Here is a 14,631-nt window from a genome sequence, read left to right on the forward strand (position 1 = left end):
AAGACTTTATTTTTGGCGAGAATCCTTAAAGATCTATAGATCATCAGAGGGAAGCAAAAACCACCCAATGTTCAATAGCTGGTGTACCCATCATTTCTTTTGGTGCGGGGTGGGGTGGGGGGCTTGACAAATGTAACTTAAGAATTTTAGGTAAATAGAACAAATGAGGAATTACTGGAATAGGAGACAAAGCAACTGTTCATGGGACCAAATGAAAGCCATCATTAGAAACGGAAAAACACCAATGGTTTTATATATATGTGTATATATGTAAAACCCAAAGGAGAAACAAACAGCAAATAAATGAAAAGCAAAAGCAAAAACATAATAATAATAAATAAAGCAGGAAACTTATCCCCAATTTTTCTGCTGCTCAGTTTACCTTGGAAGCTCATCTCAACAGCGTTATGCAGAGCCTACAAGACACATGACGGACACATTGTGTCTGGTATACGAGCTACTGTTGTACACTCCACCGACACTACTGTACATTTTGTGCAATTGAGAAATTCACCTCAGGCACGTGACCAGTAAGTACTTTACTACAAGCACCATCTATGCAGAACAGCAAATAGTGTGAAACAAAGCAATGCAAGCATTTCCGTGGATTCAGCTGGATGCTAAATCTGGCTTCATGCTTAACTGTATTAAAAGAGAACTGTCAAACTGCCAATGTATTTCTTTACAGTATTTCTTAGTTTACCATCATAAAGGCTAAGAGCTGTAACTATGAGCAATGTCAATTAGCCCAATTTCTCTTATTTTCTACCCAGTTTTAAAGAATATTTTATTATCTAAACTACCAACTTTCTATTTTTCTCTGTATGTGCATGAAAATAGACATACAGAGAAAGAAAACTCTACATATGACTTATGCAATAAATATACACAGATATTACACACATACTAATGAGACTGCATGATTTTTATATCAAAGTACATGCTTTTTTCAACCACATGGTTCTTTGTTGTTATTACGAGTAATAGAAAAATTCTGCAACTAAGCACATGCTGCTAATGATCCATGGTTTTAAGAATCTGTAGGTTAAAAAAATACAATTCCTAGAACACTGTTATCAAACAAATAAGTTTTATTGGCATCTAAAAACAAAATTCACCCAACATTGAAACGTACTTTAATATTTATGTTGTTTTCTGTTTTTTTCTTTTTTCTTTTTTACTCACTGCAGTATGAGGAACAAATCACAAACACTTACTTTGGAGAAACAGAGACCATAGTGTAGATTTTACAAAATCACTTTTTAAAATCTCTGTATTGTGCTCCTCAAATATCTAGAGCCAGTCTTTGCATAAAATATCACAGCTTTGTCTATTACCTTAAAAGTCTGCAGCAGCCTAAAGATATGGATAAGATATACCACCGCTTGCTATTTTGAAATATATCTATTACCATATCCAACCTAATGGTAGTATCTAAAAAATTCTTTCTTCCATAGGAAGTCTCTGACAAGCTGTTATTCATTTCCTTGAAGTTAAAAGAATCTGAGGGCAACATTTATATTTTATCAGAAAAATAAAAAAATGTTTACCTACCATGTTCGTATTAAGAACAATGTCTATACAAGTCAGTTGTACAATTATATTAAGAGAAAGGTGAACATGAACATCAGATTAACTTAATTCTGGCAGACAAAAGTGAACAACTATGGTCCAGTCAGCCATTAATCTATTACAGAGAGATGACAACTTTACAAAATGTATCTTTTACCTACTGAGTGATGATTATGTCCCCTCAGTTTCTGTGCTTTCTACCACTGGTTCACTCTCTATATCAGCAACTGTGTCACTCTTCTCCTTGTTTATTTCACTTGAAGATGTCAGTTTTTCATAAAGTTCAGGATCACTCTGCGCTGGTAAAGGTGGTGGCTGAGCATGTCTCTCGGTATTTTCACCATTAACCTGAGGCACATTATCACCTTTTCGTTGAGAAGTGGCCCCTTCAAAAAAATCAAAAACCCGAGCATGAGGAGGGGGGACCCAGGTGTTTTGAATTCTATCTCGTCCAAAACGATTTCCATTAATTTCTCTGCAGAAATCAAAATCTCTGTCATCCCTATCCCTTTGCCTCTCCCAGGGTCTTCTGCGGTCATCAAAATCTCTGTGAACTTCTTGTCCAAATCCTCTGTTCCAAGGACCACTTCTAGGATCAAACCGATAGTTTCCAGACCGAAATCTACCTCTTTCTTCATGTAAGCCCTTTGGACCACCATAGACAGGTAGAACCCGATGCTCTCTCTCGTCGAAATCTCTATGCCCCCAGGGCTTCTCTGGAGTAAAGCCAAAGTGGTCTCTTCGACCAAGATGATCTATGCCTGGCCTCACAAGATTCTCTCGAATATCTACAGGAGGTCTTCCAAAATGATCTCTACCATCTAATGGAGGCCTTCCAGGACCTTCTCTTGGATCTACAGGCCGTCCAACCACATCCCTAACATCCACCGGGGGAGGTCTACTAATGGTTTCCCTGGTTTCTATGGGAGGAAACCGGTAATCTCTATCTCCTTCCTGTTGAATGTTATCATTCCCAAGTGGTATCCTTTTTTCTGGATTAGCAACATTGTCTACACTTTGTCTTCCAGGAACTAGAAAAGGTCTTTCAGGTGGACTAAAAATATCTCCTGGAGCAAAAGGACCACGGGGTGGTGGATGAAGAGCTGAATCAAGCACCGCTGGGGGAGGGAGTCCCCGCTGAGGTGGAATTCCAGGCTGCATTAAAGGGAATCTTGGTCCAGGTGTCTGTGGTATTAGTCCTGGACGAATGTCTAACATCGGCATTGCAGGCATCCTTTGATTAGAAAGATTTAAAGGGGGTAAATGTTGAGGCCCAGCTGGTGGCTGTGTTCCCAAAAGTCCAGAAGTATTTGGAACACTGGGTGGCTGTACTCCTATAAGTCCGGAATTGTTAGGTATATTTGGGGGTAGCATGCCCAGAAGTCCAGAACTACTCGACACACTTGGTGGCTGTATTCCCAAAATTCCAGAGTTATTTAGAATATTTGGTGGCTGGGCTCCAATAATCCCAGAACTACTGGAAACATTAGATGGTCGGACTCCAAGAATTTCATTATTACTTGATACATTTGGTCTTTGGACTCCCAGAATTCCAGAATTGTTCGTCACATTTGGCGGCTGTCCTCCTAAAATCGCAGAGCCACCTGAAACATCATTTGGAATCACTAAAATGGAAAGAAGAAAAATAACACAAACAATCATTCTGGTGTGAAAAGCAAACTATGTTTATAATTATTAACGCTATAATTGCCAGTAGTTAGCTTAATCAGCTACTTGTATCCCCCCAAGAATCCAGGTATACTAGATATTAAAAAATTAAAGCTGAAATTATTAATACCGTATGTAGTGAAATTTAAATATTAAAACATAAGTGGGGCTGCTACCTAGAATCTTTACATGAAATCTTTTTAACTTAAACAAAAACATCAGCTTTTATACTGATTCTCCACCTTTAACAAAAGTCTTTAGTCTAAAGTACAAACAATTCTTAATATACTAACAGTGGTGCCATAAAAAAAGGACTTTAGGGGCCTCCCTGGTGGCGCAGTGGTTGAGAGTCCGCCTGCCGATGCAGGGGATACGGGTTCGTGCCCCAGTCTGGGAGGATCCCATATGCCGCGGAGCGGCTGGGCCCGTGAGCCATGGCCGCTGAGCCTGTGCGTCCGGAGCCTGTGCTCCGCAACGGGAGAGGCCACAACAGTGAGAGGCCCGCGTACAGCAAAAAAAAAAAAAAAAAAAAAAAAAAAAAAAAAAAAAAAAAAAAGGACTTTGGTTCTGAAGATCCTAGGGGCAGGACAGGAATAAAGACACAGACGTAGAGAATGGACTTGAGGACACCGGGAAGGGGAAGGGTTAGCTGGGACAAAGTGAGAGAGTGGCATGGACATATATACACTACCAGACGTAAAATAGATAGCTAGCGGGAAGCAGCCGCACAGCACAGGGAGATCATGTGACCACCCAGAGGGGTGGGATAGGGAGGGTGGGAGGGAGACGCAAGAGGGAGGAGATATGGGGATATATGCATACGTACAGCTGATTCACTTTGTTATACAGCAGAAACTAACACACCATTGTAAAGCAATTATACTCCAAGATGTCAAAAAAAAAAAAAAAAAAGATGTATAGTGTAGCCAAAAGAACACTGAGCTTGCAGGTTTAAAAAAACTAAAAAAGAGAGTTTAATTCCTGGCTCTGCTACTTAAAGCCTGTGTTGTGTGTGGCATCATCCAAGTAAATAAACTGCTTTACAGTTGCAGGAAGTAAAAAAAAAAAAGGACTCGCTGCTTTCAAAACTATATTTATCTTCTAGACTTAGCTGGATATCTGGTAGTAGTTACTTATAACTAATACTTGTTTGTTTTAATCTTTCTGTAAGTATACACATTTTGTGCAATCTTATTTTGATAACACATTAAAACAGTTCCAATAGGCCAAAAACAGGAGGAGAAGGAGTCTTAATAGAAAGGTGTCAAAATCTATACTATCCTGAAGAGAATGCCAAATTTCTTTATAACAGGAATTTTAGGAGATAAATGTTTTACACATTCATGGCACCTAAGAATTAAACACCAATATAGAGAAGTAGTGATTATGATTTAGCTATGTATTTCTGGGGATTTCTTTTTTCTTTTTACCTGATCTGGTGTTTTCACCAGAAGAAATCTGGTGGTCTATAAGATGAGGTACTTTTTCTTCAGGCTCTGCTTGTTTAGTTGGAGGATTAAAAACACTTCCAGCTGGCAGAGTGGAAGTAGCAAGACTGCTGGCAACAGAACCACCTGGCAAAACAAGGCTACCAAATCCAACATCTTTCACAGTTTCTGGAGTCATAGATAATGGCGGCTGCACTAAAGCTGTTTAAAGAAGGAGAATATATATTTCAGATTTAATTAGCTAATCAATTCATGTGCTAGGTTAAAATATTAAGTATGACCAACACTGGTCTTGCCAAAGTTTTAAATGACTTCCTATCCTCCTTCCCCAATTATTTGGTAAGACTGCTCAGTTAACATGACATATGTGAATTCTCTTCTGGTCCCTTTATTTCGTTTATAATGAAAACTAACTTCTGACAGCTTGAGTGTTTCACTTAATGGCATCTCTGTATCACCTAGCACATTATATAATAACTGATGCTCAAAATGACAAATGAGTCATCCTGAAGAAGCTAAATTATATTTAGAAAGCTTCATTTTTTTTTTTTTTTTGCGGTACGCAGGCCTCTCACTGTTGTGGCTTCTCCCGTTGCGGAGCACAGGCTCCGGACGCGCAGGCTCAGCGGCCATGGCTCACGGGCCTAGCCGCTCGGCGGCACGTGGGATCTTCCCGGACCGGGGCACGAACCCGTGTCCCCTGCATCGGCAGGCGGACTCTCAACCACTGCGCCACCAGGGAAGCCCCATTTTTTAAAAATAGGGAAAAACAACAATTTTTAGAAATATTTTCAAGAGAAATGTTTGGTAAAATAAGGATCCACACTTAAGAACAAATCCCAGCAATTAAAAAAAATCATAATTTTTCAAGGATGCCAGTATGGGAATATCTAAATATAGAGAAATGATTGGTGAAGACCAACAAATATGAGAGTGAAAATCTGCCCAATCCCGCTGAAACTATAAGTACTAGGGTCTTTACATTCACTACTTTTTGTCAAATGAGGTAGGAAACTCATCAGATGAGAACTACAAATAAAAAGGTAAAAACATTTCCTTTTTATAAAGATACAAAAAAGGCATAAAGAATGGGTAGAAAAACTCTTCTGTATGTCATCTATATGTTAAAAAACCAAGCTAGAGGAATATAAAAATCACAAACAGAATTTCTAGTCAAACTTATTTCACAACACTACTAAATCATGTACTTTGGGATTTTAGAAACTTTTATCCTCACATTTAACTCTGGACTACCTAGACAAACTGTTAGCACAGAACAGAGCTGTAAAATAGGGATAAAAATCAACCAGGATCATGTATGGGAATTATGAGAATTAGGTAAGACAGTGTGAACAATTAGGGGAGCAGCTGGCACACAGTGCTGTTTCTCTTTCTCCTTTAATTGACCCCCGGTTTTCCAAAATGAACAGTGTAAGAAGAAACGACTGGGAGGGAGGCTCTAAGTAAGGTGGGTCTCTCTGTGAATGGTGAATTCAGAAACGGCTTCTGAACACTTTTCTAATTTTCAGAAAGAATAAACAATTCTTCCTAATTAACCAACAGTAACACAAAAAGGATCCTAATGTTGTCTAAACACTGAAGGAGAGAATAGAGTTTAAAAATGTAAGAAAAGTGGGTTATATAACACCAAAACGTAAAGCTCTGTATCATATACACTCTCTTTACAATAAAGTCCTTTGGTCTAGTATTAGGCGAAAAAGCTCTCAAAAACTGATGCAGTCATCTCAAAAGAATAGAGAAGTAACATGAAAGGCTCTTACTGTCCAAAAATGAACAAACTGAACTTCAAAAAGAAAGGTGAATGCAACCACTTGGAAGTAAAAATCCATTAATCCATAAACACTACTAAAAGTGAAGGAGAAAAAAGTAGAGGGAAGGGAGTGGAGAAGGAGAAATAAGAGAAATCCTCCCCCACCTTCAGTCACTGGATATCACAGGTGATATCCATAGAACTCATTACTCTGAAAAACTGCACTTACAGGAAGGAATTTAGCATCTCCTGTACAACTGTACTTCAAGGTAACTAAATACTACTAGTTGATGAGAGAAAGTTTTTCTTTACAGAAAAAATTCTTGCTAAGAAATGTGGAAGGAATTACAAAATTCGGAAGGTCACCACTTTGCAACTAATGAAAAGTAGATTCAGCAAGAATAATCAAAAGATGAAACCATCTGATGAAAATTTGAAGGGCAACTTTTTAAAATGACCAGGTCCCACTATCTGAATGCTCTGATCCATTATGACATCATTAAAAGTGGGACAAGAAGGCACTGCATGGCTCCTGATGTGATATAATATCAAGTCCATAGCACCCCATTTGTTAAGTATTCTTACGAAAAAAGTTGAAGCATATTCTAAACAAGTCTATGGTGCTAAAAACTTTCTATTTGCAGGAGATTCAAGGAAGATACCACAAAGAAGCAAAAAAACCAAACCCATTATTTGGGATCTTGCATACAGAAGTGAACTGCTTTTCAACAAGTCAAAGACATGAAGCATTTTTAAAAAGGGGTGTGTGGGTGGGGCTGCTCTAAATTAAGACATTTTATACATAAAACAAAAAACACAAATTTGATACAACAGAGCAAATCTGAACTGTCATATGATACTGTTAACTTGTTAGAAATCATTTAACCAAAAAAATGCATTTGTCTGAAAACTTCCATGATACAAAAAATTAACAATAATTAACAAACATGAGAACCAACACATTATCACTATCATAAAGAAAGAAAATTCGGAAAGTAGAAAACTCACATGTTGGTACTACTGGTGGAATAGTAGGTGGTGGTACAACAGGCGGTGGAACTGGAGGTGGCATGAAACCTACAAGGGAAAAAAAAAAAGACCGAAAATAAAATAACAAAGTGTCACTTTCTTTTAAATCGAAGATTCCAACAGCTATACATGAAATCCTACATTCTTAAAACAGTCATTAGTACCTCATATTTATGAATATATTTTCCATTTAAAACATTAGTTTTATATCCACTACCTTATTTGATCCTTCATAAGCTAAGTAAAGCACAGAGATCCCTATCATGAGCATATACTGTCTATTCACTTGGCACGCTCTATGATGCTGTAAGACCAATGATTAAGTCAAGCCAGGCAACCTGTTTATGTGTTAGCACGGTGACTGCATGGGAAGTTAAACATTGTATTTCAAGCTGCTGATACCATTATATGCAATAATGTCATCTGTAAAATGTGCTACTGTACTTCTTTGATGTATATGCTGTTTACCCCACTATATCAGAATACTTCTATTAACCTTGGATATTACTATATTTTATTTTGAGCACTGAAACAAATCTTAATAAAAAATAAGAAATAAATAAAATAAATTTAATATTGGCTGTTTTATGATTTTAAATATCAGATGATCAAACTATAAACCTGCTTCCCTGCATTTTTAAAATATAGAGCTACCATTAAATTCCAATAGAAAATAGTGGCTAAGAATAACGGGAAAAAAAGATATGTGATTTTCAACAAATGAATGCTAGAAAAAGACTATAAAATCCATGTGGTATGGTTTTTGAAAAAATCATTTAAAAATACCTTCTGAGAAAAAATTTTAATTTTCAATCACAAATACAGATTTGTGATTGAAGGTATCTGATGAATAGTTTTCCAATATTTAAAATATAAAAAGACAAAGTTCTTATTAAAATCTGCATCAATTTCAAATTATGTATTAAACTGTAATTTAAAAAATTTACATTACATGACAAATTACAACCATTTTCAGACAATGAATTTACTTTTTGGCCTTGCTGACAGTTTTTAGGAACTCTATTCAATGACTAAGAACTTAAATTACAGAAGTCAATTCAGTAATTCTTTTCTATAGTACACAAATAATTCATGAAGTTCAAAAAAAATAAATAGTTTTGAAAAACAACATATATCGTTTGATCCCTTGTATTATCTCTCTCCTTTGTCTAAACCTTCCACGATCTAATATGAAAAGCTCTATCTCTAACCTATGTAAGCAATTATTTATATTTAATCGATATGTGTTAAGTAACCTATAGTTTTTACCTAGAAACAATGATTCAAGGAACTTCTGTTTATCTATAATTAGGTCAAAAAAAGTATTATGAATTCAATTAGCATATTAAGATATACTATAATTTCTAATGTCAAAATGGAAATCTAATGATTTTTAGGAGGACTAATCTATATAATTTAATGCATACTTTGATGAATGGGTGATAACTATAGAGAACTTTTATATAAAAACTTCAACATAAATTTTAAATTATCTTAAGGCACTTCAATGATTTTAAAGGATTCCATTTCTTTTCTGTCAGTGCTTCTTAAAGTGTGGTCCACCAACAATACGCATCAGCTGGGAACGTGTTCGAAATGCAACTGTCCTGCCCCACCTCAGTTCCACTGACTCCAAAGGAGGCTGGGCCAGCAATCCGTACTTTAACACGCCCTCCAAGTGATTCGGATGTAAGCTATGGTTTGAGAATCACTGCTCTACAGTGTTTAAACCTGGAAAAGGAACATTTTAAATGATATTCTAAATAGCGTTGAAACGATAAGATGAAAATTTCTTACCAGGAGGTGGCTGTGAAGGGTTAAAGCTTGCGCGGAGAAAAGGCGGTGGAGGCATTGGACTGAATCCAGGAGGAGGAACTGGCATTGACACGGGAAATGCTGGTGGCACTAAACTAACTGCAGGCACTGCTGGGGCTACTGGAATCTTTTGTGGATAGAAAATAGAAAGTCCGTGTATCATTTTATCCATCGCAACGATTACATCTTAGGGCAACCAAAGGTAAATTATGTGTTTCTTTTATAGGAAGGTAACAAATATCATTATATTAAGTTGCTTTGCGTTCTTTTTTTCTTCCTTTTTGTATTCTTACAAGTGAACTTACTTGAGGTAAAAGCAAGACAGTATTTTTCAACAAACAGAGACTGTGAAATCTACCTTACATTCAAGTGATGTAAAGATGTGGGCACCTACTTCAACAGTGAACACCATGCTCAATTTTACGCTGCCATCTCCTACTAAGTTTATAATACCTAGCTATGTTATGCGATCTAATCACCATTAGGAAGCATGTCACTAACAGCTTTAAAATGGCTTGAATTTCTCATTAATTTGTTTTCTACTCCTAACCATAAATTCTTTTACTCATCCTAGGTACGACAATTCCCAAATATTTATCTGTATTATGGCATGGCTGTACCTCTCTCCTGAAGTTCACATTGTATCAATGGTCTGTTCAACATCTCAACTTTGCTGTCTAGAAAGACACTTCAAACTTCACACGCATAAAACTGAACTCCCAGCTGTCCTTCCCAAACCACACTTCCACAGTCTTTTTCATTCTCAGATAATGGTAACTCCATCTTTCCAATTTCTCAGACCAAAAACCTTGCCTCTGCTCTTCCTCGCAACTCAAATCGAACCACGCGCACTGGCCAAACCACGACAATATACCTAGGATCTGACAACTTCTCGTTGCCTTCACCGCCATCAGTCCAGTCTGAGCCACCATCATCTCTCACCTGGATTGCTGCAACTTTTAACTGGTCTCTTTGCTTTTATCAATGCCCACTATTCTATTCTCAAAATAGTTGCCAGTGCAATCCTTTAAAACTCTAAGCCAGACTGAGTCACTCCTTTCTTCCAAGTCCTCAAATGGCTCCTCATCTCAGAGTGAAAACCAAAGTCCCCCCAGAGGTCTCACTTACACTAAGTTGCCTCTCACTCACTTTATTCTTGCCCGCTTGTTATTCCAAGAACACACGAAACATGCTCCTGGCTGCAGGCCTTTGCACTGGTTGTTCCCTCTGCCTCTAACACTTTCTTCAGATAGCCACATGATTAACTGCCTCAGCAACTTTAAGTTGTGGCTCAAATGCCTTGTTCTCAATTAAGTCTACCTCACCATTTTATTTTAAAATTTTAAACACCTACCTAGGTACTCCTGATGATCCTTGTACTACCTTCTCCCCTCCACAGCATCTTATAAACTTATTAATTTTCTATTTTCTGTCTCCCCTATTGAGAACAAACTCTCCATAAGGGAAGGGATTTGTGTTTGTTTTTTTTTCCCACTGATGTATCCCTATTCCAGGTGCCTAGAACAGTGAATGTCACAGAGCAGGCAATCAATAAATATTTGTTCAATAAATAAACATTTAAATATGAATTACACTTTTTCTAAAAGGAAAATTTCAAAAATGCTTGTATTTAATATTAATCTATTTTGGACAATTTCTTCCAAGTTTTATGAAGTAAAGACGTGAGTAAAAACAAAACTATAAAACCACACATTAAACAATAAAAAAACACCCAGCACTAACCTGTAACATAGCAACAGGTGGAGGGAACACCTCTGCCTGGGTTGTGACCACTGTCTCCTTTTCAACTGGAGGTGGGCTCTGAGTTGTCTGGACCGTCTCTTTAACAGGTTCTGAGCTTTTCACACTTTCCCACTCTAAACAAAATATTTGAAATTGATTCCTCTGGACAGGTGCAATTTTTCATTTTTTATGTACGCATTTATTTCACGTCTGAATAGTCCTTCATCTACCTTGGCACAACTTTAAGATGTGTCCACAGCTATAGGTGCCAACCTATCTGGTTCTGCTGAGATAAATCTGCCTAGGGTACTAAGGAATTCAAAGCAGCACGACATGAGGCACAAATCAAAGACACTAAAATATTCTGTCTAGAGAAAACACTTAAAAGGGATATCATAGATACGTATCTCAAAGGCTGTCTGATTTAAGACAAGCCAACCTTATTCTATATTTTGTCACAAGGTATAAGGGGAAAACAACAAGTAATACAGAAATATCTTTCTGAAAATACAGAAAAATGCAAAAACAGAACAAAGAAGCTCCAATGGTTCCTCCAAAGGTTCACCTCCCTTAAAGATCAAAGTCACGAGAATGACTAGTAAGACTACACGACTTCGCCCCTCCGTATCTCTCTGACTTCATCTCCTACTACTCACTCCTCACTATGCTCAAGCCATACTGGTCTCACGACTTTCTAATAGACTTGGCACTTGCTGTTCTCTCTGTATGAAACACTCTTTCCCAGATAGCTGCATGTCTCATGCCTCTGAATACCACCTTCTCCATTAGACCCTCTTCAACCACTTAAAACTCCAATAGCTCCACACCCATACTGCCTATCCCCTTTCCCTGTTTTTTCTTCTTAGAACTTAACCAACACTGAAATACTACCTAGTTTATCTATCGTATTTATTATCCATTTTTTCCCACTAGAACATGGGTTGGCAAACTCTTCCTATTTGTAAGTATTTTAGATTGTGCGGGCCATGTGTTCTCTGTTACAATGACTCAACTGTTGTTGAATTTTAAAAAGTCATATACAATAGGTAAACACAACTGAGTGTGGCTGTGTTTCAATAAAACTTTATTTACTGAACAGGCTGCCAGTAAGATTTGGCCCATGGGCTGTTGTCAACCCCTGTACTACAATGTGCACTCCAAGAGAGGAAGGATTTTTGTCTGTCTGTCTCACTGCTATAATCCCAGCTCCTAAAGTTATGCCTGGCACACAGTAGGAACTGAAATATTTTTTGAATGAATAAATGTTCTGGAGGAACATCCATCCAAAAAGGAGAGAGACAGCGAGAGAGAGAATGACAAGAAGAAAACAACTGAAAAAGTGTTTGAAAATATGTACATCGGCCTGAGAACAAAAATACTATTCTGAAAATTAGCTAATTTTGGTAGAAGAGCTAAGATGTCAAGAAATAAGTATAACATATTTCAATTCTTTCCCAAGCATCCATTATTCTCTGAATTTATAACTGAAAATTTTTAAAACAAAAAGACAAATTTTTAAAAGAATGGGCCGGATTATCACTTGGTTATAAGCTTTCTAGAGCAGCATGGATCTGAACTACAGCTCTCTGAGATTCTATTCCTGGCATTCTCAACATAGATACTAATCAAAATAATCTAGGAAGTTTTTTAAAGAAATTTCCTAAATCCTCAGTTCTCATTTAAACTCAAGTAACTGAAAAAATTAGTCTTTAGAAGCCTCCATATATACAACGCTCTCAAAGACTGAAACTTTTTAAAAGACATATATAAAAAATGCTACATTTAGAGTTTTAGAACACTATCTATATACTCTGACATTTATGAAATAGATCCCATTAAGTATACACATTGAACAGGGTAATGTTTCACTTTTTCCCCTCTTTTGCACTACGGGGAAGAATCCAGGAAATAAACACAATTCACCCCAACATGCAAAACTCTAATCAATTACAACCCTTTAAGCATATTTTTAAACAATAAAACTACCCATAGGGCTCTTACCAGTATTTACAGTTTCCTGATCAATCATGCCTCCTTCTGCAAAACCTTCCAAGTCATCCACTTTAACTTTTTCCCATGGTATATATGTTACTCCAAGATCCACATCCCAGAATTGTTTGTATTCTGTTTTTACACCTTTGTTTAAAGCCCAAGCAATCTATCAGGAATGAGGAGAGGAAAGAAGAAAGCTCATGTTTACTGTAAAAACAAGGTAAAACATACAAAATTATATGCTAACAATGTAAAGATGAATAAAATTAGTTTTAAAAATCAGCTGGACAGGCAAAGCATCACTGCTGGAATAACAGTAGCCAATGAAATTTTTTCCATGTATTTTCTGATTTTGTTTGTAAAATAAAACCTGCAATAGATAGCGGTGGTGTTTATATTATGGGATTTATTTCCACTTCCTACTATGACCTTAAAACAACACACTTCCAGAAATAAACCAAATCTACTTTTCATCATAAAAATGTCAACCTACATTAGCGATAATTAGAATAGTTAAACAAAATCTTGGTACTCCAAGAGACCAGTGACACTTTAGCTTACATAGAGAAACTCTCTGCCATAAAATGACAAAGCACAGGCATATTAACTCCCTTGAAAGTAATTTAAAATTTTTTAATTCAGGTGCTGAAACTATGGAATAAATTAACTCCAAATAACAGAAATAAAATGTAAATTAGTTATAAGAAGTAAAAAATGGAAAAATACACAATAAATACACAATAAATACTCAAAGACTAAGAGGAAACAAATATACATAAATAAACCCTTCACAAGGGCCTGAGTTGTATAAGACAAGATGTTAAAAAGGAGACATTAATAATATAATTAAGGGGTAGGATTAGGAAGCACTGGGAAGGAGTGAATGAAAGACAATCTTGTAAAAATGAAAACGTTCCGCTCATAAAATGGTGCCCTGGTTGACTAAGAGTACTGTGCCTGTGTGATTCTGAAGAACTGCTTGAATAAAGTTTTGGTTATTGTTTTACCTATAGCCAAATTCTATAATTTAACAATACTAAGATAATAAATTTCTGTCAAGGTTTGCCTATAACATTAAAGAAGAAGATGAATTAAATACAGGAAACATTCTAACAATCCAATAAAATAAGAGCACATGCCCCCCAATCTCACCTTAATGACCTTGGACCCAATTTTATATGACCCGGAACTAAGTTTCTGAAGAGCCCGAAATGCATCTTGTCGATGAACCATGCAGACGTAAGCACAGCCCCTGGGAGGAATCATCTATTAAAAAAATTATTTTCTTTAGAAAGGGTGTATGAGGAGGGCAAGTCATTTCTGGCATTTTATGGTTATAATGGAACAGAACATTGATTATTAATACTGAATTGTTTCCCCTTTTCTTCCTCCAGCTATCTGTTTATTGGTACAATTCAAGCACAATCAGTTGAAAAAAAAAATTCAGACGCTAGTTGGGTCTCATTCTAAGCCATGATATATGTGAAATCTTGAATATCACGTGTCAACTAAAGTTTTAACACACAATGAAGAACTATTAAAACAAAGCAATGTATAAAGATGTGTATATAATACCACCAGATAAAAGGAAAA

General features: G+C 36.6%; 1 protein-coding gene across 1 annotated transcript in view; it reads right to left on the minus strand.

The window, feature by feature from the left end:
• Positions 1-373: 373 nt before the first annotated feature.
• SCAF8 (SR-related CTD associated factor 8) overlaps positions 374-14,631 on the minus strand; it is an 81,016-nt gene continuing 66,758 nt past the window's right edge. The window contains 7 exon segments of the mRNA XM_082633583.1: positions 374-3,197; positions 4,671-4,889; positions 7,468-7,536; positions 9,286-9,430; positions 11,047-11,180; positions 13,048-13,204; positions 14,191-14,304. Of these exon segments, the coding sequence (XP_082489709.1) occupies positions 1,744-3,197; positions 4,671-4,889; positions 7,468-7,536; positions 9,286-9,430; positions 11,047-11,180; positions 13,048-13,204; positions 14,191-14,304 (2,292 nt within the window). The 3' untranslated portion in view covers positions 374-1,743.

Source organism: Mesoplodon mirus (genome assembly GCF_964341445.2).
Source record: "Mesoplodon mirus genome assembly, chromosome: 10".
NCBI classification, from domain to species: domain Eukaryota; kingdom Metazoa; phylum Chordata; class Mammalia; order Artiodactyla; family Ziphiidae; genus Mesoplodon; species Mesoplodon mirus.